Source organism: Dendronephthya gigantea, unplaced genomic scaffold (assembly GCF_004324835.1).
Source record: "Dendronephthya gigantea isolate DGI-Jeju-01 unplaced genomic scaffold, DenGig_1.0 000005F, whole genome shotgun sequence".
Taxonomy (NCBI): Eukaryota; Metazoa; Cnidaria; class Anthozoa; order Malacalcyonacea; family Nephtheidae; genus Dendronephthya; species Dendronephthya gigantea.
The window spans coordinates 944,308-966,504 of record NW_021163015.1 but is presented as its reverse complement, the minus strand read 5'-3'; the positions used below and the strand labels follow the sequence as shown (position 1 = coordinate 966,504).

At 37.6% G+C, this 22,197-nt stretch overlaps 2 protein-coding genes across 2 annotated transcripts; both read left to right on the top strand.

Moving 5' to 3' along the window:
• The first annotated feature begins 4 nt into the window (after positions 1 to 4).
• LOC114515864 (nuclear pore complex protein Nup107-like) lies at positions 5 to 20,664 on the top strand. The gene is made up of 39 exons (XM_028535185.1): positions 5 to 283; positions 366 to 782; positions 1,123 to 1,202; positions 1,456 to 1,525; positions 1,749 to 1,794; positions 2,108 to 2,242; positions 2,909 to 2,958; positions 3,033 to 3,107; positions 3,295 to 3,366; positions 3,732 to 3,798; positions 3,964 to 4,055; positions 4,332 to 4,396; positions 4,500 to 4,577; positions 4,767 to 4,833; positions 4,939 to 5,004; positions 5,258 to 5,352; positions 5,709 to 5,781; positions 6,255 to 6,305; positions 6,488 to 6,550; positions 6,722 to 6,815; positions 11,085 to 11,173; positions 11,330 to 11,389; positions 11,801 to 11,878; positions 12,558 to 12,627; positions 12,803 to 12,870; positions 13,124 to 13,168; positions 13,429 to 13,467; positions 13,905 to 14,001; positions 14,283 to 14,389; positions 14,493 to 14,543; positions 15,334 to 15,436; positions 15,543 to 15,631; positions 15,986 to 16,057; positions 16,246 to 16,299; positions 16,469 to 16,543; positions 18,698 to 18,742; positions 18,849 to 18,914; positions 19,394 to 19,561; positions 20,045 to 20,664. Exons 2-39 carry the CDS (start codon positions 672 to 674, stop codon positions 20,147 to 20,149), a joined length of 2,931 nt encoding a protein of 976 aa, XP_028390986.1. The 5' UTR covers positions 5 to 283; positions 366 to 671; the 3' UTR covers positions 20,150 to 20,664.
• LOC114515819 (alpha-1B adrenergic receptor-like) lies at positions 8,698 to 10,443 on the top strand. The gene has a single exon (XM_028535138.1). It carries the CDS (start codon positions 8,722 to 8,724, stop codon positions 9,661 to 9,663), a length of 942 nt encoding a protein of 313 aa, XP_028390939.1. The 5' UTR covers positions 8,698 to 8,721; the 3' UTR covers positions 9,664 to 10,443.
• Positions 20,665 to 22,197: the final 1,533 nt, after the last annotated feature.

Below are 22,197 nucleotides of genomic sequence, written 5' to 3'. Positions count from 1 at the left end.
TTTAAAGCGTTATTGTAGTGCCGTGGTAAAAACAAGCGCTTTTCTTTTGGCTAATGTCAATTCATATGTCGCCTGTTATTGCCTGTATGACATAGTAAAGTTCTGGTGGCATTTCACTCTTCAGTGACTTTCCAAGCTAATTTTCCAAATTCCAACCATTCTGAATATTTTTATTCTAATTTTAAATCTAGAACTTTTATGATAAATAAGTAATGCGGTCAGATTAAAATGATGGGCTGGAAAGGTGCAAGAAGAGTAGGAAAGGCCGGCGGGTTTGGAAAAGGTAAGGGGCAAACAAATTATCACTTTTGTAAATAAAGCTAAATTAAAAAAAGCACATTTGTAAATTTTCTCCTATTCCTAAGGAGCAAAGTTCAAAGTTGGACGTTTTCTTCGCTTCTTTTGCTGTTACAAGTGAACCGCCGTGAACGACTGTCCAACAAACCCCAACAATGGAATGAATGAAGAATTCAAGAGTTATTTTCCTTGATAAAGGAATTCATTAATAATTTCAAAGACAGTTTATGGAGGTTAAAAAGGAGAATTGGAACGGAATTTTTGTGAGGTGGAAAACCTGGAAATAAAAATGGCGGTCAAAACGCGTGTAAGGTATGTTTAAAATGTGTACTTTTTGAAAAATTATACGCTGCGATCTACAAAGATAATACAAGATGCCAATGACAAGAAGCGCTGCTGCAGGTCTTAGAAAGTCTCTGGATAAATCAAGAAGGAGCGAGGATTTCGCTAATGGAGCAGACACAACTGTTAAATACATTTGGCAGGTTCGATTTTTTGTGAAATCTAAATTATGTCATTTTGAAAGTAGCGTATTTAAACATAACGAACTAGTTTCATTTTCTGTATTTACACTATCTACACACTATACTTATTAATGTGGTGATCACTGGTTATAGCATCCACTTTGGAAATTAAGCAAATTGCGTTTTTTTCTCTGAGATTTACAATAGCATGCAGTTGTGAAAGTGTACAGTATTCGTTATATATACCAGACGCAGTTACTCAGATATTTGCCCTAATGCAAACTTAACCTTAGCTAGGCATGTTTATCTTAAAAATATCACCTAGATTCATAGTTTGATGCAGTTTAATTGTGATTTTTAGTATTCTGAAACGCATCAACGATTCAATCCAGCCGAAATGAATGAATATATTGATACAAAAAGAAAGGAACGAAACCAAAGGTATATGCCACTTTAAACCAGAAACGTTTGATGGCTTGTATTCTAAATCATGCATGCCCATCTCTTGAAAAATGCCTATCTCCTTACAAAGTATTTAGGCACCTCTCTCTTATTGTATAGGTTATAGAGATTATAGAGGTTATAAGAACAGAAAGATAGCTGCTTTTGAAATGCACTTAAATGTAGTGGTGATTGATAACTGTGCTTTGCAAAGGCTAATGTTTCATTTTTAAAATAATTCATTGTTCTGAAGATTATTTAGCAAAACTCATCCACCTGAAGCAGATTCTAATGATGCACCTTCCACAAATGGTTCTGAAGAGGTATGTATTGTAAGAAGTCTTGTCTTATACTGAGATTGCACTTTTATTTGGTTGGCAACTGCAGTTAATATTATGTAATAAGACTATCTTGACTGCATCTGCTTAATTTTACAAATAAACACCACAAATTTGTTCCACAAACTGATGCTAGCCTTAAAAGCCTTGTATTTATTGGTTGCAATGCTAAGTCCATTTCACTGTGTTTATATTCATTCAACATCAGGTAAGCCTTGGTAGAAATGAGCAGAGGAAACAAAATATAAAAAGATGTATCCTTTTGCACTTTACATTATTTCAAAGCTTTGCATTTTGGTTGACAATTTGATCAAACCGACTGTGTTCATCACTGCAAACGCAACCAATCTGATGCGATGCCATATCAACTGTTATCAGAATTGTTATGAATTCAGTTACACTTAGCAGTAAAGCCTGGTTGAGATGTAGGTTATTGTCCAAACATTCGTATGGGAACTGTTTCTAGAATTGTTATGAATTCAGTAACACTTAGCAGTAAAGTCTGATGAAAATATAGGTTTGTTGTTCAAACATTTGTATTGCCATTTTCTTAACCTGGTGTTACAGCACTGAAAATGTTGGATGATGCTGTCGGCAGCCCCAGGCGAATGGGGTCACCCTTGCATCGTACGGTTGGCACTCCAGGGTCAATATTGAGAGGAAATCATCAACAAACTTTACCTACACTCAAGCACAGTTCCTGTAAGCATCCTGTTCACCATTCTTAGAATCTACAAAATTAAAATCATAACAACTCTTTGATTCAAGCACAAAACATTGTGGCAGACTTGTCTCTAGGTAGCCCAGAAGTATCAGTCATATTACGGTCCAGTGTTGTATATTGCGATCAGTGACGCACGCATGCAATTAGAGTGTATGTACCAGGCCTCATCATATCACTATAACTTTTTATCAAATGTGGTCTTTGTCATATTGGGGTCCAGTGTTATATATTTCGGTCAGTGACACACTCGCAACTAGAGTGCATGTACCAGGCCTCATCATATCACTATAACTTTTCATCAAATGTGGTTTTTGTCATATTGCGGTCCAGTGGTATATATTGCTGTCAGTGACACACACTCCCGACTAGAGTGTATGTACCAGGCCTCATTCTATAACTGTAACTTTTCATCAAATGTGGTTTTTTAGCGTTTCCCCTAATACATAAACAAGAGTTAAATCTGATGTTTTGGCCTAAGGACCTTCATCAGTAGAGTTATAACAAGTTACAGATAGCGTTACAAATAGCCTTAAAACTAATCTGCACAGACGTAATGAAGAAGCCGCCACCTTTTATCGATTACTACCGCAGAAAACAACTTTTCATTTTTTCAATTGTGCCGTTTCTTGCTTTTGTTTTCTCAGACACTCCAAGTGGTCGCTCGTCCTTAGCCGAAGGTAGTTTTGATATTCAGGTATGGCGATGTTTAGTGCTAGTAAATAACGCTTTGGTAATTGGGGAAATAACATTTAAAAAACCCTTTTATAGAACACATCGTATTTGAATATGGTTGGAACGACGCCAGGACGCTCCAAACTCGGCCATTCTGGAAGACATTTTGATGTAAGTCTCCTCAAGGCTGTGAACGAACGTTTCTTTAAAGCAGCACATAAATAAGTCGGAGAATATGATCATTAATTGACTGTGCTACCATCTTATAAACAATTTCCACCTCGTAATAAGAGGCTACGTGTAGCTTGGTACTATTTCTTGCACGTCAGTTACCGTGGGCTTTTCATACGTATTTCAGGCCAGTATTTCCCTCATGGATGACAGTGGTTACACAAAACCGGTTACTCCAACTGGTCAATATTTCATTGAGGTAAATGTGCTTTCCCTTAACTGTATTTTGCTGTTGATAGAGTGACAAATTTGGAGCAGGGGGGGAGGCTAGGGGGTAAGGGTGACAAACACTGGGTAAAAGTGGCAAACTGGGAGTAAAGGTTGCAAACTCGGAGAAACCATGGAGACTAAAGGGTATGGGTGACAAACACGGGGTGAAGGCGGCAAACAGGGACCAAGGGTGGGAGACTATATGGGGTAAGGCTGGCAAACACGGAGTAAGGGTTAAGAAAAGGGTGAGACTTGATAAGGTTGTTGGATGAAATCCGTTTAAATTACTGTCATTTTAGCATAATTATTCTAAATCATGTATTTGTATCAATGTTGAAATGCAATGTTCTCCAGGATGAGAGAACGACTGATATTACGAGATCGACGACGACTTACGCAGAAATGGATGCGGTCGAAACAGGTAGAAATATTGTTGGAATTTCGTGGAAAGCGCCTTTCCTGAATCAATTTCTTTTTTCATTGACATGCTTTTGTCCTGTATTAATTACTACATAAATGAAACAAACATTTAAACTGTCAAAAGGTTTTCAGCGAAATTTTGCAGTCAGCTCTTTCATTCTCGCAGCATTTGACGTCCTACTGGAAGGCTTCACCAAATGCCTCACGACGCTGACACATTCTTCTCAAGTTTTCCAATTGGTAGATGAATATGAAAAGGTTAGATTCTGGAGATGTTTAACATTTAATAGTAAATTAGGCCAGTTGGTCAAAACTCGTTCAAATCTGTAGTTTATTGAGTCGCAATATACATCATTTTAATCTGAAAAAACAGTGATGCTTGCAACATCGAATTTTGATTGTAAAATTGAGGTTAACTAACCAACAATGTATTATTTAATACTTGGTTATTCATGTGTTTGTACATTGTTTTCTAAGTTTTCGCTTTTCACAAAATCACTATTAAACATGACAATGCTTTTGTTTATGCTGTAGTTGTGTAGCGATACTGCGTCCGCTATTTACAATTTTGCCAGGAAAAGCACTCCTGGAAGAGCAAGGTATCGTGTACTATCGGATATCTAATGCATACCCCAAACGTAGCAAAGGTAGCAAAGCAAATCAAGTTCATTTTAAGAGTTTTTGTTTTGAAATTTCTCGCAGATTTTCCAAACGAATCAAACATATGGATGCTACAAACCAGGAGAAATACACATGGCGGCTTATCGGCTACTTATTCAGGTTAGCGTTTATGGGGAGGCCAGGGTCTTGACGCATACAAGAATGTAGTTAAAACTATTATAAAAGTTCGCTCAGTTCAACGCCTGTTCACACTTGCAATTTTTAGTGCCATTTTAGGAGGGATTCTCCTCCTGATTGATGTAAAGAAGGCCATATTTCCTTATAGGCATTTTCCCGCTTTTTATTTAGGGACAGACTAGAAAGAACTGATAGTAATGACGAAGATTTGTTTTCGGAGACCGTGAGTAAAGAAACTGTAAGTTGTCAAGCTCTGCTTAAATTCAACTTTTATAGAATTGAACTAGTTAGGAATGATCTATATACATTTATTTGAACGATTAATTTTCTTTTTCTTGTGAAGAATAAAAGCGAGAGGGAAATTGTTCTGGAATTGTACAAAAGAGAAGCAAGCACACGTCGTAATCAGGTACTTTGTGTAGCTGGTAGATAATGTGTCGTTTCATGAGAGTGTGTATAAACTGATCTCCTAATGCCCACTGGATAGACCAATCAAAAGCCAATTTGGGGCAAGGCTTTCACATTTTTCAACGTTTTTCAACATTTGCAAACTTTCACATTTTTCGACGATTCTGTTCGAAATCAAACCTGTTTGCTGTGAAAAGCAATGGATTTGATACAACATCATAATATACAGTATGTCTATCTTCGTATAATCCTAGTTGGTCATCGATTGGTTGGAAAAGAACAGCGAAGATTGGCTGGAAAATTTTATCGAGTCTGAAAATGTCGAATACTTTGGGAACTTCTATAACTGGTAACTAAATTAAACAAATGAACATGTATCCTATGACTTCCAGCGAGAATGCCAGGCACTACTAGTAATGTTAGGGTCTGTTCACACGATCCAATTTTGTTGGATCCAATTCACTTCTGGTGGATGTTTTATAGTTTGTTGCGTTGTAATGTATATCAGCAGCAAATCCACCGAAGCCAATGCAGTACTGCTTTATCAATAACTGACTATATTTCATACGTCAGAAGTGAATTGGATCCAACAAAATTAGATCGTTGAACAGATCTTTAAGTATTGATGTTACCATGATTTAATATACCTCTACTTTACTTTGTTTAACACAAGTTGATATCCATCGAGCACTTCTTTCCTTTCAGGGAAAACACTCTTCACTCGTTGGAGCAGTCTGGTCCGACGACCGCTCCAAAACGTCCCTTTGTAACAGAAATGGTAAGTGCTCTGCAGTGTTGTACTAGAAAACTGACCCTATGGAGATGAGATTTCTGTTGATAAATATGTTGGGGTCAAAAATATCTCTGTGCGTAGTAGTGTACTCATAGTGTATCAATAGTTGATCGAGGCTGACGAGGCATGTTCTGGAAACTCGGGTAAAGTCTTGTTCATGTTTATGAAAACTCGTACACGATTAAGGCATGCCAAAAGTGAAGCAATATATATAATATGTTGGCTCAGTCGTCCTAAAAAAAATTTAATTTTAAAAAGTTTGTGCAACTGATATGCTGTTAATACTCCTTCTTAGTTATTCATGAATGTTTTAAAAATTTACCGAATTTCCAGGTGCATTTTCTATAATATGAAACGGTTGATTTTAGGATAGAAATAAAGAAATTCCTCATCGATGGATGTCTATATACGTTATCAAACGTTTCTGATTCTATGTTTTGTTGGTTTAAAATGTTTAGGATCCAGACGCTCCGGTGAGACAAAACCGAGCAATCGCTGATCTGGACATAGTAAGTTTCCCCATTATATGTGACACCGATTCGTTGCAGGAGAAAAACTTCAGAACCAAAAAATTTTTATGTGCGAGTATCATCGACAACGAGCACTCCCTTGAGTTATTGCAACCATACACTAACATGTTAATATGACTCAACCCCCCTGACAGGCCTGACTTAAAATTCTCCTATTTTAGGAAGACGAAAGGCGTCTCTTGAAGCATTTGTTCGCTTATATCCGTGCTGGTAAACTACAGCAGGTAAGGGAGTTTTAATTTCATACTACCTCTCTGAACGAATCCCCATTATCTGACCCCCCCCCACTTTACTCTCGCTGACTTTCGCCAATGGTCGCTAACTCCCGGCAACTGTTGCATATCCTTGTCTAATATATGTTGTCTAATAATGGCTTTTTAAAAATCGTGTCGTAGGCTCAAGAACTTTGCATCAAGTGCGGTCAAGCATGGCGAGCGGCTACGATGGAGGGCTGGAAACTATATCACAATCCGAATTCCAACAACAAAGGTTAGTGTAAAAGCTTGCTCGGGGTACTTTAGGATCGAAAGGGGACGGGAGAGGGACAATAGATAATAGTTTGCTTTCGAGCAGACAATAAATTATAGTTTCTCCTTTTTTATAATCTTAGTTTGTACCTCACTAGTTTCAAAATGTTTCTGGTGTTGAGTATGACTTATATGCTGTTTAGATTTTGATAATTCACTTTAAGATTGTTTTGTTCAAAATTTTTAACTTTTGGCGGGAAAATTTCCTAGCTTCTCTACGGTTACGCGTGCTAATGTTGTGTTATAAAATCATTTGCCATCTAAAAGCTAAGACTGTAGATGAATGCCCGAGATTAATAATATTTAAGAAAGTCTTTCTAGTCTAGAATTACGCTCAACATCACTATATACACAGCTGTGCAAATGATCGTTTACTGTAGTATGCATATCAATATAGCTACTATATCTCGTATTATATTGTCACTGCAATTGGACTGAAAGATTATTTAAGGATGCTTGATATTCATGCGCGTTTATATCGATAACGTGGCTTAATTTGGGGCGAAATCTATCTTGACTCTTTTAAAGAAGCCACTTAAAGCATCCTTAATTTTCAACCGAGATAAACAATCCAATGGAAATGTTTTCAGAGTGGTTAGTTTATCTTCGATGGCGATAAAGCAATCTTTCTGCGTTCAAAAATAATAATACTAATTCATAGTACTTACATAATACTTAGCATCAAATGTGGTACAACAACTGCCTAAATAGACAAAACACTTCTCGACGTTTCGACCTGAGGGCCTTCGTCAGGAGAGTTAGTGAGGTTAGTAAGTTAGTAACTCTCCTGACGAAGGCCCTCAGGTCGAAACGTTATACCACATTTGATGCTAAGTTGTTTGAAGACGCTGCCACGCTGCTCTTTGGTTATATTGAAACTTAATTCATAATACATTAAGTCATTAACATTAATTTAACGTTGAGCACTAAAAATGATCGGCTTTTTTCCTAATATTGACTTTATCGTTTTTTCCTCGTGTTTCAAATTCGGCATCTTCTGCATGGCGGTGAAATTTACCTGGTATTATACAAACAACGTAAACTCCTGGTAAAATACAGCAATATTAAGTAGTGAAGAAACTTTGCCGTTCACATAAACCTTTGCCGTTCATAACAATTAATTTTTGTAAGACAAGGACTAAGGGAGGCATCTGGAAGACAACTGTTAGAGATCGTGAATTAATAGGGCAATGGAGCCTATATTAGGCTACACGTGCCAATATACTGTAGTTGTCACCCATCACAATTAATTGAGGAAGCTGTAAGTTGCACACTCAAGCTCAAATCTTGTACACACAATTTACATGCAAGCTATCGATAAAAATGAAACTACGCTAAAAACGATTAGTGATTCAGATTTTAGATTAAAGATTTATGTGGAAAGTCATAATTTGAATAGTTTTACATTCGGTTTAGTGTTTCATATCTCTGGGATAGTTTGGAAATCTAAGAATCCTCCTACTTTCTATATATGAGCTGTCTATCCAATTGGTTTTATCCAGATTGTTCGGAATTACTCAACCATCAAGATTTAGACATTAGCATTAACATATTTCCATACTATTTGCCATAATCTATACTACCATGGCGACCTCGAACAGACAGTGTTTAAAAATATTTCTTATTTATAATAGCAATACTTTTGCATCGCCAATTACAATGAAACATTGACAGCATAACGCGAGACTTTGAGCAAGTTATTTAACATTTAACACCTCAAGGTAGAAATGTTTACGTAATACTGCATCTATTTTAATCGACTTCCTGTCATTAATTGTGCATGCATTTATAATGTATACGATTTCAATTTTAATGTATACGATTTCAATTTCCTTGTTCCTCTGAACAGTGTGTTCTCAACCTGTACTATGACAAATGTCAACGTATCTTCGACGGCCTGCACATGGTCTTGGGATTTCATCATTCCTGTCACAATCTTATTCACAATAACATCGTTTCTTGTTTTGTTTGAAAACATTTTAATATGCGTAGCCGTGGTGTGCTCACCTTTGCGGGAAATAAAATCAAACTGGTTCCTTGTTGGTTTATCGGTGGCCGACATGTTCACGTCCATTACGATAACACCTTTGCAAATTTTAGAAGTTTGGGCTTCTCCCCACTGGCCACTCGGTGCCATTGGTGTGGACACTTATAACTCGCTGTGGAATTTCTGTCTGATTGTACCTTTCCTCACAGTCCTCGCCATAACAATCGACCGATTCCTGGTAATCGTAAAAGAACGCAGCGTGTTTCAAAAACTCAGTTTAAAATGGGTATTTATCTCATTGACTTGTATATGGCTATACAGCTGCCTCATTGTCGCTTTGCTCGCGTTGTCTTTCGACCAAGCACCCAGCAATGAATACGCCTGGAACGTTCCCTACGAATATTATTACCCCTTCCTAGCAATACATGTCTTGCTGCCATTGTTGATAATATGCTACTGTTATATACGGATTCTTATGACTGTTCGCTTAACTAGCCAACAATTTTCATCTGTACTAAGCTCTTCGTTCCCCTTGCCGAATTCAAAGCGTTTGTACGAAATCAAGCTTGCAAAGACAGTGGGTTATGTCGTATTGGCCTTAGTTGTTGTTTGGATTCCTGTGCTAGCAATGGAAGTTGTTTACGCTTTGGAAAGCGGCGACTCCTGTCTCGTGAAGAAAATCGGCATTTTCAGCGTTTGGTTAACTTGCACGAATGGCGTCATCAATCCGCTCATATATTCCATGCGAAGTAAACAGTTCAAGATCGTTTTAAAGAAGTTGTTGAAGTGCGACATCAGTGGTGTAAAAAAAGATAGAACATAAAATCTAGAATATTTTTCATCGGAAGAGTGACTTAAGCCTGGTGGTTTCCATATGACGCGGGCCTGTCGGCGACTCATTGTCTGTAATCATCCAAGGAGAAAATGATTTCAGAAAGACAAAAGCTAGATTTCACTCCAATAATATTTCACTCATCACTAATCATCGACAATAATACTTTGTCGGCGTCGCATGGAAGCCAGGCTTAAAGCCTGGTTTCCATATGACGCCGACGTCGGCAAAGTATTATTGTCGGTGATTACTGATGAATGAAATCTTTTGTCTTTCTGAAATAATTTTCTCCTTGGATGATTACAGACAATGAGTCGGCGACAGGTCGGCGTCATATGGAAACCAGGCTTTAGTGTATTGGTTAAAATTGTAATTGTTAGCCGTCATAGAAAATAAAGATTTTCCAGAAACTTTGCAGTTGAAAACTTTTAAGTTGAAAGCATTTACACGATGAGCTTATAATTGGCGAGACTAAAGATAGCGTTCAGCGACTATGTAGAGATCTGTGACGAAGAAGATTTTGAAATTTAAAACCTCATTCTCCAGAAGACGGTCGACGGATATCCTTCTCTGCTTGTAGCCCGTGAGAAATCATGAAAAGTTATGGGTAGATGAAAGTAGACAACAGTTTGAGACTTCTATCTTTTTGTGGAAAGTGATCGATTGTCATTCCAGGAACGCGGACGTTTTTCCAATTTATTTTTTTCCATTTTATGTAGGCGGGGGCCAAGTTGGCTCTCATAATATTGCAGGAACTTTATAACTATGAAAATGTGCAAAGTTTTATTAAATTCTTAAAACAAATTCTCGCTGTATTGCTGGTTGTTTTGACTGCCGTATTTGAGCCAATCAGAGTGCGTAACAGCTCATATACAGCGGGTAGCTATATTATTTATTATAAGTACAAATAGCCTCCACATTTTATTTACCAGGGAATTTTAGAATGGCATGCTATGTTTCAAGGCTTGACATGCGCCAAAGAATTTGTTTGTTTCAGGAGATTTTTTCTTGTAATTAATTTGACGTTTTCAAGAATTTGTTGCAATATTTCCAGGAAAAACTAAAGCGGCGATTGACACCGAAGCACTCCTAATATTTACCAAAAACTCTTCAATCTTCATATTTGTCTGTAAACAAGGGGCCAGTTGATCGAAAGGCGTTTAGCTCAAACGGTGGATAATTTAAAAATTGGAGACCAAATTATCTATTTATTGAACAACTGAGCTGAAATATTTCGATGTAAATAGTTTAATTTTCAATGGAAGTACACATTAAATGCATATGCTGGAGGTTCAGTCATTCACAAGATATATGAGAGTATTTTTGAACTTTGGCTTATCCACCGTTTAAGCTAAACGCCTTTCGAACAACCGACCCAGCTGGAAGATTGAGCGATCCATCTTTGTCTTTAGACATAACTGACAACGGAAAAATAGAACCTATAGTGGGAAATCCCAATCGTGATATTTGGAAAAACTGCTGTTGGAATTTAAGTGAACAGGTATAAAAAGTCCATGTGAAAAATCTGAAATTGAATATCGGTCGGCTTCGCTTTTTGACAAACATGAGAATAACGTGAAAATATCAGGCATTTCTGTGGCTTTGCTTCTGTAAGAAACTCATCCAACTGACGAAACATTTTTTACTTCGTTCAAAGGATTGCTACAATGTCTACGAGAGGGCGATCTATTCAACTCTTGGAGGAAATTTACGTCAGGTAATATTTTACGTAATAGGATCTTCACAGCCGTCACTCTGAAGCTGGATTTCCACTTTCAGAGAAATGGTTAGCCAGTGCAATATTTGCATTTTTTTCTTTGAATTGAGATCAGTCAAGTTGCGCGCTTTTTTATTTGAAATTTACAAGTAAACATTGAATACCAGCAACCATTTCTGTGCAGGCGAAAACAACCCGACATTCGGGGGAGAGGGAAAAACATTCGGGGGGGGACAAGAGAACGCGAGTAGTTAAGATAATCAAACATTTCATTTTGTCAGCGAGCTCAGGAAATTTTATCACTTTGCCATTTCATTCTATCAAGCTTCATCCCATTTTTATAACTCCCTTTAATTTGCATTCCTTTATTACCTTTTTTGTCCCCTGTTATTGATAATTCCTTTTTTTCAGATATTACCTGCGTGCATTTCGTGGGAAGATTATTTGTGGGCTTATTTCAAAGTCATGGTGGACGTACGGGTGGAACAAGTAAGTTTGATTTCTTGTTTGTCAAGCTTTTCAGTAGCCAAGAACTTCACCATTGTTTAACACGGATGAAAAAACAAACGCGTCCTGTATAAGCATAACGTTTCCTTGATAAATATTTCGAATATTAGTTGTAGAGAAGTGTTTTTAAACTATACCGTAAAAAAATAACGTTTTAAAACATTTTACATACTTGGCATTTCTACTTCAACAGGAATTACCGAGAATTGTCCTACGCGTATTATTATTTGCTGACAGCTTTTCCTGTTTTCAAGGCAAATTTCTATGACAAGTGCATTTGTTGACAAGAAAAAGCTTGACAAATGATTGTGTATGGATGAGCCGGCGAAAATCGCCTGAAAAGTCAATGAAAACGTTTTGTCGTGTTAGAAAAGTTTGCTCGCCTGCATGTAAAGACGGCAAAAAACGGCAGAATTGCATTCGCGAATGTCTTTAATTGAGGTTTCGTTTCTCAGTCACTTAGTCATGTAGCGCGAACATATCGCTACCATTGCATGGTAATGTAATAAAATCTCCATTTCCAGACTAACTCAGGAGAAAATATTTAAAGAGCTTCATGGCAGCAAAAATGAGGTACAGTTCTTTAGAGTATTGCTTTCCTATTCATTTCAAACGCGAAAATCTATAGCAAAATCATTTCATTGTCGCTTCGTTTTTTAAGGCCGTACGGGAAGCGTCAAACACACAGTTTCATGTCATACAAAAATACATCATCCTCAATGATATAGATGGTAAAGATAAACTACTTGAAAAGAAAGTTAGACGAAAATTCTCGTTCGATCAATAAATTCCGCCTAATGGCAAACGCTCTGAGTGCATATTCTGTTCTATGCCTAAGTGCATTGTCTGTATAGGAAAATATTCTACATAACCTGTAATAAAAACAACATAATATTCTGTTCTTAGGACTTCTAGAGGAGGTGTTTGAATGGCTCAATGATCAAGCATTGCCTTCAGACATGCTGAGGTTCATGGTAAGCCACCTTAACTATGCTTGTATAGCAGAATGAATATAGAATCTCGTTGAAAGTTCGTTTATATACGATCCAATTCGCTTTTGATGGATGTATTGTAGTCCGTTGATTTGTAATGTACACATGCAGAAAATCAGTAGAAGCAGATAAGGTGCAGTTTATCTATTAACAGACCACTTTCCATACGTCAGAAGTGAAGCAGAAAATGATTTGTACTTTCAACTGTTTGAAGTTTTTTATTTGCTCAATTTAGGCTCATTTTATATTGTTCCTAAGGACTGTTGGCATGGAAACAAAAGTATGTACATAGTCTGAAATAGCATTTGTTCTTCTTTCCTGTTCCTTCAAATCGTTTTGAGACTTCGAAGTAAATAGTTGGCTCATAGTTATTACAGTAATTCAGGCTTTTCTTAATTAATACTTGCTATTGCTGTTGTTTTGACGGAGTCTGGCTGATCCTCACTTACTTTACAATGTTTCCCTTCCACATCCCAGTGTCGTATACAGCTCTGTTAAGTTAAAAAGACTATTTTGTAAATTCTGTATATCCTTCTCTAGGACACTATGTGTGTATCAATTTTGCAGTCTTTTGTTCAGGTGCGTAAATGATAAAGCATAAGGGTGGATTTCCACTTACAGCGAAAGAGTTCGCTAGCGAAATACATGTATTTGCATGTTTTCTTTTGAAATAAATGGGTCCGTACGTACCTATATATGAACAAGCTTTGCTATTGGTTGATGATAACAATAAAACACAATGAACTATAGAAATTGTTTTCTAAAAGAACGAATCATAAACACTGTTCACTATTGTTACCAAAAGCCAATCACAAAACTCGTTCGTATTTTAGTTCAACTTGACCATTCTCACTTCAAAAGACAATATGCAAATATTTCGCTAGCTAACCATTTCTCTGCAAGTGGAAATCCAACTTGGAGTCGATCAGCATCATAATATGCGCGATAAATAGGCATTCTTTCACATGGAAGTTTAGCCATATTCATTTCTATCACTTTCTAAAATCTCCCTCTAGTTACTGATAAAAGGCAGGCATTTGAAGTTAGTCGCAATTTATACGAGTCATCTTCCAGCTGATCTCCAAGTCACGCTTTATGCACAGTTTTTGGAAGGTATGGTGGAAATTATATTCTCGAAAATTTTCCTGTGAACTGAAAAATTGAATCCGTTAACCTAAGACAGCAGGTGACAGTGGGTCCAATTCAAACCAGGTGTCATCAACCAACTTCCAATGCACTTAAGTCTGACAATTGCCACAAGCTTTTTAACAAAAAGAAATTAAGATCATTAAGGCAATTTAGGTAAAATGGGAGGTGAAAACATTTGAGGGGGTCTTTTGAACCGAGCCTAACCATCAATTCTTGAACTGATCCGGAATCATCGATCGCTATAGATATCACTGATAAAAATGAAAGAAAACTTTGCTTCGAACTGGCTGAGTCCTCTGGCCTGGATATTGCAAGCATCACCAAGACTGTCGTGGAGAACATTCGTGGCAAGGTCAGTTCTGACATTATAGCTCTGTAATTTTTGTTTTTCTATTGATTATAATCCGACGGTGAAATGGCGAAATAACCAACAGGATATCTGTTTATCGTCGTAGGATGATTTTAAGATACAAGAAGACTCCGCTCTTGAGGCTGCTACAACTCAGGTAGGAACTGTATGTGCTTGGTTTGATCCAAGAATCAAATCACTGTAATGGTGTCCTGATTTATTGTAAAATACCTCGCTCCATAGCAATTTCCTCTTGTTCAATAATGTGTCTCATTCTGATAAGTATGTCTCCATGTACTAACTATGTACTAACTTTTGTTGTAATGTACCAACTTTTGTGCTAATGTACCAACTTTTGTACTAATGTACCAACGTGTGTGGCAATGTACCAACTTGTGTGGTAATGTACCAACTTTTGTAGTAGTGTACCAACTTTTGTGGTAATGTACCAACTTTTGTGGTAATGTACCAACTTGTGTGGTAATGTACCAACTTTTGTGGTAATGTACCAACTTTTGTGGTAATGTACCAACTTTTGTGGTAATGTACCAACTTTTGTGGTAATGTACCAACTTTTGTAGTAATGTACCAACCTGTGTGGCAATGTACCAACTTGTGTGGTAATGTACCAACTTTTGTTGTAATGTACCAACCTGTGTGGCAATGTACCAACTTGTGTGGTAATGTACCAACTTTTGTAGTAATGTACCAACCTGTGTGGTAATGTACCAACTTGTGTGGTAATGTACCAACGTTTGTGGTAATGTACCAACTTTTGTGCTAATGTACCAACTTTTGTGGTAATGTACCAACTTTTGTAGTAATGTACCCCTCTTTAACATGCATTGCCTTCTTTAATAGTACACACACTCTTACACTAAATACCTCTCTCTAACGTTTTGGAAAGAGGGATTTCATGTTCAAACCGTTCTCCTTTAACCCTGCAGGAGGACAGAAGAAAGATTGAGGCCATAGAATGGCTGATTTTCGATCCATCTCAGCGGGCAGAAGCCATCAAACAGAGCAACGCTATAATGAGATGCTTTATAGGTGGGTATTTGCAGCCTCTTTTGAAAGAGAACTATCTCCAGGCTAGAAAAACGCATCTCAAGCCACCGGGATGGTGGTAACCGAAGACTCATGTTGTTTTTTGCAGCGCTAAAAAAACACGAGGCAGCTCGAAGTATATTTGAAAAACTTCCCGAGGACTCAATCGATGTCGTACATCGTCGCTGGCAAATGAAGGTGAATGTCTAGAGATGTGGAAATCTTAGCTTTTAAGTCAGAACACTTAATAAACTGACATTTTCTAAGGTGTTACCCAAAGCTGGTATTCCCTACCTTATCGTTCCAGTTTTTATAGAGTTCAATGGCAGCAGCTCAGATCAGCTGAGATAAGATAGCATGTTCTAAGGGCCTGTTTACATGGAGCGGGTTATCCTGGCTAGGCGAGGTGAATACTGCATATGATGAAAGACTAATCAGGTTAAGCCTTTGATGTGATGCGCTTTTTACCTCGCCTAGTCGGGATAACTCGTCCTTGTAAACGGGCCTTAACCTAATCTTTGAATTGCGAACGTTTGAATTGTTGTTTTCTAGGCTGGTGACTCGCCCCTTACTCCTCAAGATAGTAATTCAGTCCGCGAATATCTTTGTATAAAGGCGTATCTGGTATGTTCTCTTTTCTGTGCTATGTTTTTAAAGCTGAATACCATGCAGATGTCTCGCGCTCATTTTTTACCCAATCACTGGTCAGAATGATTGTCGAGATGGACTTCACAACCTTTTCCCGCGGTAACAAAATGCCCATTTTTGAAGAATAAAATATGCATTTATTTTGATAACTTCGTGTTGTTAAGGATGCCTTAGAAACCTTCGATGCGTGGTTTGAACATTTTCATCGGAATGCTCCGGTGAGTAATCGTTATTTTCCGTTCAGAACTCGTGAAAACGTAGCCCGAAGGCAGGCCTAGCCTCCTAGGTTTAGCCGAAGTCAAGAGTTTACACGGCACGAGGAAAATCTAGGCCGGAGGCAAAGCCTTTTACAATAAATAACTGACAAACTCGTATTTACCTCGCCAGAAAGAACCAAAGACGAGAGGGGCCGTTTCGTTCACGCAGAAAGTCGCTTTTGAACAAGAATTAAAACATTACCAGGTTTGTTGAAGTTGAGTTTCATCTATATTTTCACACATGGGATGACAAAGGAATGTTTGGCCCTCTCTCATCACTACAGTCCACTATAAGATGTTTGCAGTCGCTTAATTTAGTTTATATGATTTAGTCCGTTTTGTTGGCTTTCTTCTGATGCTTGAACAACAGATTTTAAATCACATGAAATCCGTGAATTTTTAGTGCATACAATTTTGTTAGCAAACCACCCTCGTTAACTGAAAAATTCTGTCGAAAGATCGTCTATAAGCTGATAAGCAATAGGCCTTTGGGCTTTATATTACAAAATTCGGATCGGTTAATCGCTACAACTATAGGCAATAGCTTTGAGAATGGTTTCCATCAGGCGATATTATTATACGATGAAATAAAATTTTTCGCTCTATCTTTTCAATTGCAAGAGCCGACTGAAGCTAAGTTACATTTACTGGGTCGGTACCTACCTACACGAACAAGCTTTGCTATTGGTTTATGATAACAATAAAACACACGACTTTCAAAAGAACGAGTCGTTAACACCGTTCACTATTGTTACAAAAAACCAATCACAAAACTCGATATTATACTTACTTGATTTACTTGGCCGACAGTGTGTGGTAAAGGTTTTAATTAACAAGATCCGAGCGAATGCACATATAGATAGCCCTCACCTGATTTTAATAATTACTACATTAAAACCAGGAGGGGGCAGTCGAACTTGATTTGAGCGGCTTTGGTTATGCATATGACCGATAACAATTGAAAAGAAATTGATCGAAAAATGTTGTCTAATGGAACCCGCCGTAACATAAACAACATTATACAAATAAATTCTAAGTTGAATATCGATAGAAAAATTACTTTTTGGTGTTCGGTTAAAGCGCTCGCGATAGCAAGACGGTTATTTAAACTTGTGGTAAATATTTGATGCTCCTGCATAACATCTTTGGGAACTATTTGTTGTTCAACAGTGCACAGTCTAACTAACTCTGTCTATCTCAGCGGTGAAGCGCTCCGCGAATTTTTCCATATGGTCAATTTGTCTTAATTAATACGTGGGATGAGCGTTTTATTGCTGTGAGAACTCAACAGCTAGCGGAGAGATACACTTATCATGTCTGCCATTAATTTTGCAATTATCCACTGAGGTGATGGAATAGATAGTGTTGTAAAAATAGAAGCGCTTGCTTCGAGAATTCTTTTGTATTTCAAATCCGAATTTATCCATTAAGATAACGCAATTGCGCAATTCAGTCCGTGGAATGACAGTTTTCCGTCGTCTGACGCTAGATTCACGAGATCCAATAAAAATACTACCAAGATATTAATGTTCTCCAACTTTTGTCATGAATTGTTTGCGTTTGCGTTTGTTTTTTCGTGAAAACACAAATGGAAACGTACAAAAAGGCTGCCGTGTGTACGCGTGGTCTGAATTCTCAGGCACTTCAGATGTCATGTTGTAAATGTGATAGCGTGATTGTTATTGCCCTATTTAGGTGAAATATTTTCGGTTGGTTTGAGGCTTGAGGTTGGTTTCCATTAAATCGTGATTGCTCGTGAACAAGTCATCTTCACCGATGTAAAAAGGTGTGAAGAAAATGTGTTGACTGCAAACACGTACAGGGGCAGGCCGATTGAAAGTTCATTAAAGGGGGGGGAGGGGTTGTGTTCACAAATTTTTGCCCCCTCAAATCTCATTGGGTCTCCCAATTTATGGGTCAAACACATAACTTCATGTGGGTCGTGGGACGTGGAGTTAAACAAAAACATCCGAGAGATAACTGCTGCCAACTGGAAGATGTTTCATAAAACTAATTTTCACAATCACAACTAAGACAGCTGTTTACACGCTACCTGATCTTCTCAGCTTCGTTTGCCGTTATAGAGCAACGATTAGTAGAAAATACTTATTAATTTGATGGATTTAGTTTATTTTGTCAGGTTTCTGGCATTTAAAGCACTTTTATTACCTGACACTTTTATTGACCGCTTTCGATAGCAATCTGGTACTTTGTAAAAAGACCTAAATGAAGACCAGCCCTCAGAGCCTAAAGCGAACCTCGCACTTCTCATGCGCCAAACGCATTAAAAAATAGATAACGAGTTATTTTTCAGCTTATTATCTATTGTTTTTAATGACTTTTTTGCTTTGCAATTTAGGCGGAAAGAGACAGATGGGAAAGAGCTTTGGATCTGCATACAAAGGTATATTAAAATTCTGCGATTAACGATATGATATGATCAACTTTTGTATTCTTTCGACCACATGAAATCTTAAATTGTGTGAGTATACTGCAATTTTTTGTTTCAGGAAACGTCCCATCGAATATACAACGTTCTTTTGTTCCCTGGTGGTTGGATGATAGACCTTGATGAGGTGGGTTGAGTAGAGGTAGAAGGTGTCGTTTTTATAGATTTACCTGATTGAAGTAGGATCTCTAGGAGTAGAAGGTGTACTTTTTTAAATCTGTCCCTTTGAGGTGGGATATGTATGGGGTGGAACGGGAGTTTTCTCGATCTAAGAGATATGAATTTTAGCGGGGGGGGATAGTTTTATAGATCTAGCCGCGACTGAGTTGGTCGTGGGAAAACTATTAAAAAATGACTATCATCAGGTGATATAGTGTCGAGTTGAGAAAAATAAATCTGATCTGATTTGATTTGGGTAGAAATGTCTGCATTTATATTTATTGATATTTCATAAGTCACAAAATTATTTAAGCAGAGCATTTCATCAGTACCGCCCCGTACCAATAATGATCGCTTCCTTAGTATTTTGGGTTAGTGTTACCTGCAAGAACCTAATATTATTAGAAACTAGCTGGCCGAATTGCGAGAAAATGCTTGTCGTTTCAGGAGGACACTCCAAGAGAATCAAGAGCACGTCAACTTGGTTTACTTCGCCAGCTGTGCATACCTTTTCTGACATTCCTATTGCAAAGCGTTCTTTCCTCTGCCAATGAGCACAAGCAATGCCTGCAACTGGCAGATATTATTGCATCATCAAAAACCGCCTTGTATCAGGTAAACTTCGTCATTGGCGTGTTATGATGTTCGGAGTCTTTAAGACTGGTTTCCTCTCAGGAAATTATCCCTGGATAATTTTCTCAGGAAAAAAACAGCCTTCACACGGTTGTAATTGGTTTCACCAAAAGCAATCCGATAATACACTGAATATAGGCGAAATATCAGTTTATTTGTGAATCGTTCAAACGATTACTTGAAGCATTTTTTTTCTCTAAAACCGAAGATTGATAACTATGAAGTTTTTGAACCGTGAACGTCTTTGACCATCAGATTTAAAGTTCCCTATAAGGCTATAACTGAGCTCATCATTTCCGGGGGTTGATATTTCGTTAAATTCCAATCCCATTTTTTATAACATTAGATACTTTCTAAATATTCCAATTTCCTATTAACCTCCGGGATAAACTTTTCCCGCCTTTTTCATGTAGTCTAATCTGTCTAAATTTCACAACACTCGAATCCAAACGATATTTTTTTCAGGTGTTTCGCAAAGACGAACTACGCAAGCTTCTCTCTTTGCTTCGACAATCTTCGATTGAAATCCTGGAAAACCAGATTGATCCACTGGGATATGAAATGAAGTGAACAAAACAGGAATTGACGGTTGTATAATATACGTACTTTATTGATACATGTAGTTTCAAATACTTAATATCTAGGCTATTTTTTATAAGATCAATTTAAAAAGCACTGAATGACCTGGTCTGGACGTACTGTTTGAGAACTGCAAGACCGCGTTCTTTCCGCGTGTTAAAAAAGTAATGAACGTGTTCTAAACGCGTGTTAACACAACACTCCGCGTGTTCACGGGGCATTGACCGTGTCTTAACTGCTGGTAATGACCGAGTTCTTGGAACGTGTTTACACGAGATAATGACACCTTTTTTGCTGTGTGCTGACGACGTTTTCACCTCGTTCTGCCCCCGTGTAGGCGAAGTGATGTACGAGTTTTTATCGCGCTTTAGCGAAGCACTGACCACGTTCTTATCCCGTTTTAACGAAGTACTGACTTCGTTCTTACCGTGGCTGTTGACGAAAAACTGACCGTGTTCTTTCAGCGTGTTATAACTGCGTTTTTGCTGCCTATGGTTTTGAAACTTTTTATACAGTGATGAGAGTTATAGCCTAACCAAAGTTTAGCAATGCCAGACAAATCTTTTTGTGGAAATATTTTTTTACATGGCCATGGGGACAAAAAACTTGAAAACATGAAATGTTCATATTCCTCAGCACATGTGTTTATATGCATGAGTGCACTCAAGGTGTGCTCTGATCTACAGGTGAATATTACTGCTGGGTTCACAGTCCACTGGGTTCTCAACAATTTTATAAATACTAATGCAAATACTAACCAGGTTTTACTGGTGTCCCATTGAAGCATCTACTTTGAAGTAAAGGAATCTTGTAATGGTTGTTGATCAACCATTTCATTGTGATATGGTGGAGATGTTTGTTATCAGGTTCTGACTACAAACCTGAATTCACCTATATTGTGGACCTTGACATTATTTTTATGGAAGTGAAGAATTTGAGTGTTATTTGTTTTTTTTCACTATTCACACAAGAAAGTGCAATGATGACTGATTTTGAACACAATCATCCAACAACTAAGCTAAAATGTATGTACTGTTTAAAGCCTTCAAAATTAAAAAAAAAAACATAGACACTGAATAGTTTCCCCACACAACCAGTTGCCAAGTATAAAAGTTTAAAAACACAACATGGTAACTGTTGAACACCAAGTTTGAAGTTCGACCTTATTTAGGCTTCAATAACTGCATCTTCTCAATCAACAAACTTTTCTCTAATGCTCATAGTACTTGGCATAGATCTGTCTTCTCATTTCTTCCTTGACTTTCTGCCATTCCTCATTGTTGCTTGAAGTTGGTATGGTAGGCCCAATTATCAGTTTGTTTTCACGCCACCAAAACAAATAACTTGCAACCTTGTCACCATAGTTACTGATAGAGTTGCTGATGAAGCGATGGAGGAGCTCATCAAGTTTATTAGATTTGTATGCTTTCTGCAGCATCTTTTTAGACATGCCCATAGTATTTCTTGGTGGCTGGGAGCGAGTTGGGTCTTCAGCTAGAGATACATCAATCCTTATGGCTTGATAGAGTCCAAGCAATATTACCAGAGCTGTATAACCTTCTCTTGGATTAACGTCTTCATGGTAGTCAGACATGCTTTGAAAACCAAATTGCCACCAGACTGGATTGGTTGAATCTGGGAACAGATCTATTGCACAGAAGTGGAATAAGTGGTGAACCTCGCTACCTGCTGGTAGACAATTCCGTTTGTGCTGCGGCCAGTGGGCTGTTTGACATCCAACTGAACAGTATTTGTTAATCTTACAACGACTGCATGTTTTCACATCTTCGCGATCTCTTATGCAACCAAAACACGACATCGCATAAAACAAAGTGAAAGTAACAACTGACAATAGTAAGTATATAACAATTAACAACTGTATGACATTATATTTTCATCTAAATGAAGTACCCCGGTTGTGCACCTAGATGGGGACGCTAAATAAACTGGAGCAGTAACTATGCATGTAAACATGCTCATACTTGCCTAAATCTACTTATAAAAGCAATTCTGTATTCTTTGAACAAATGAAAACTGAA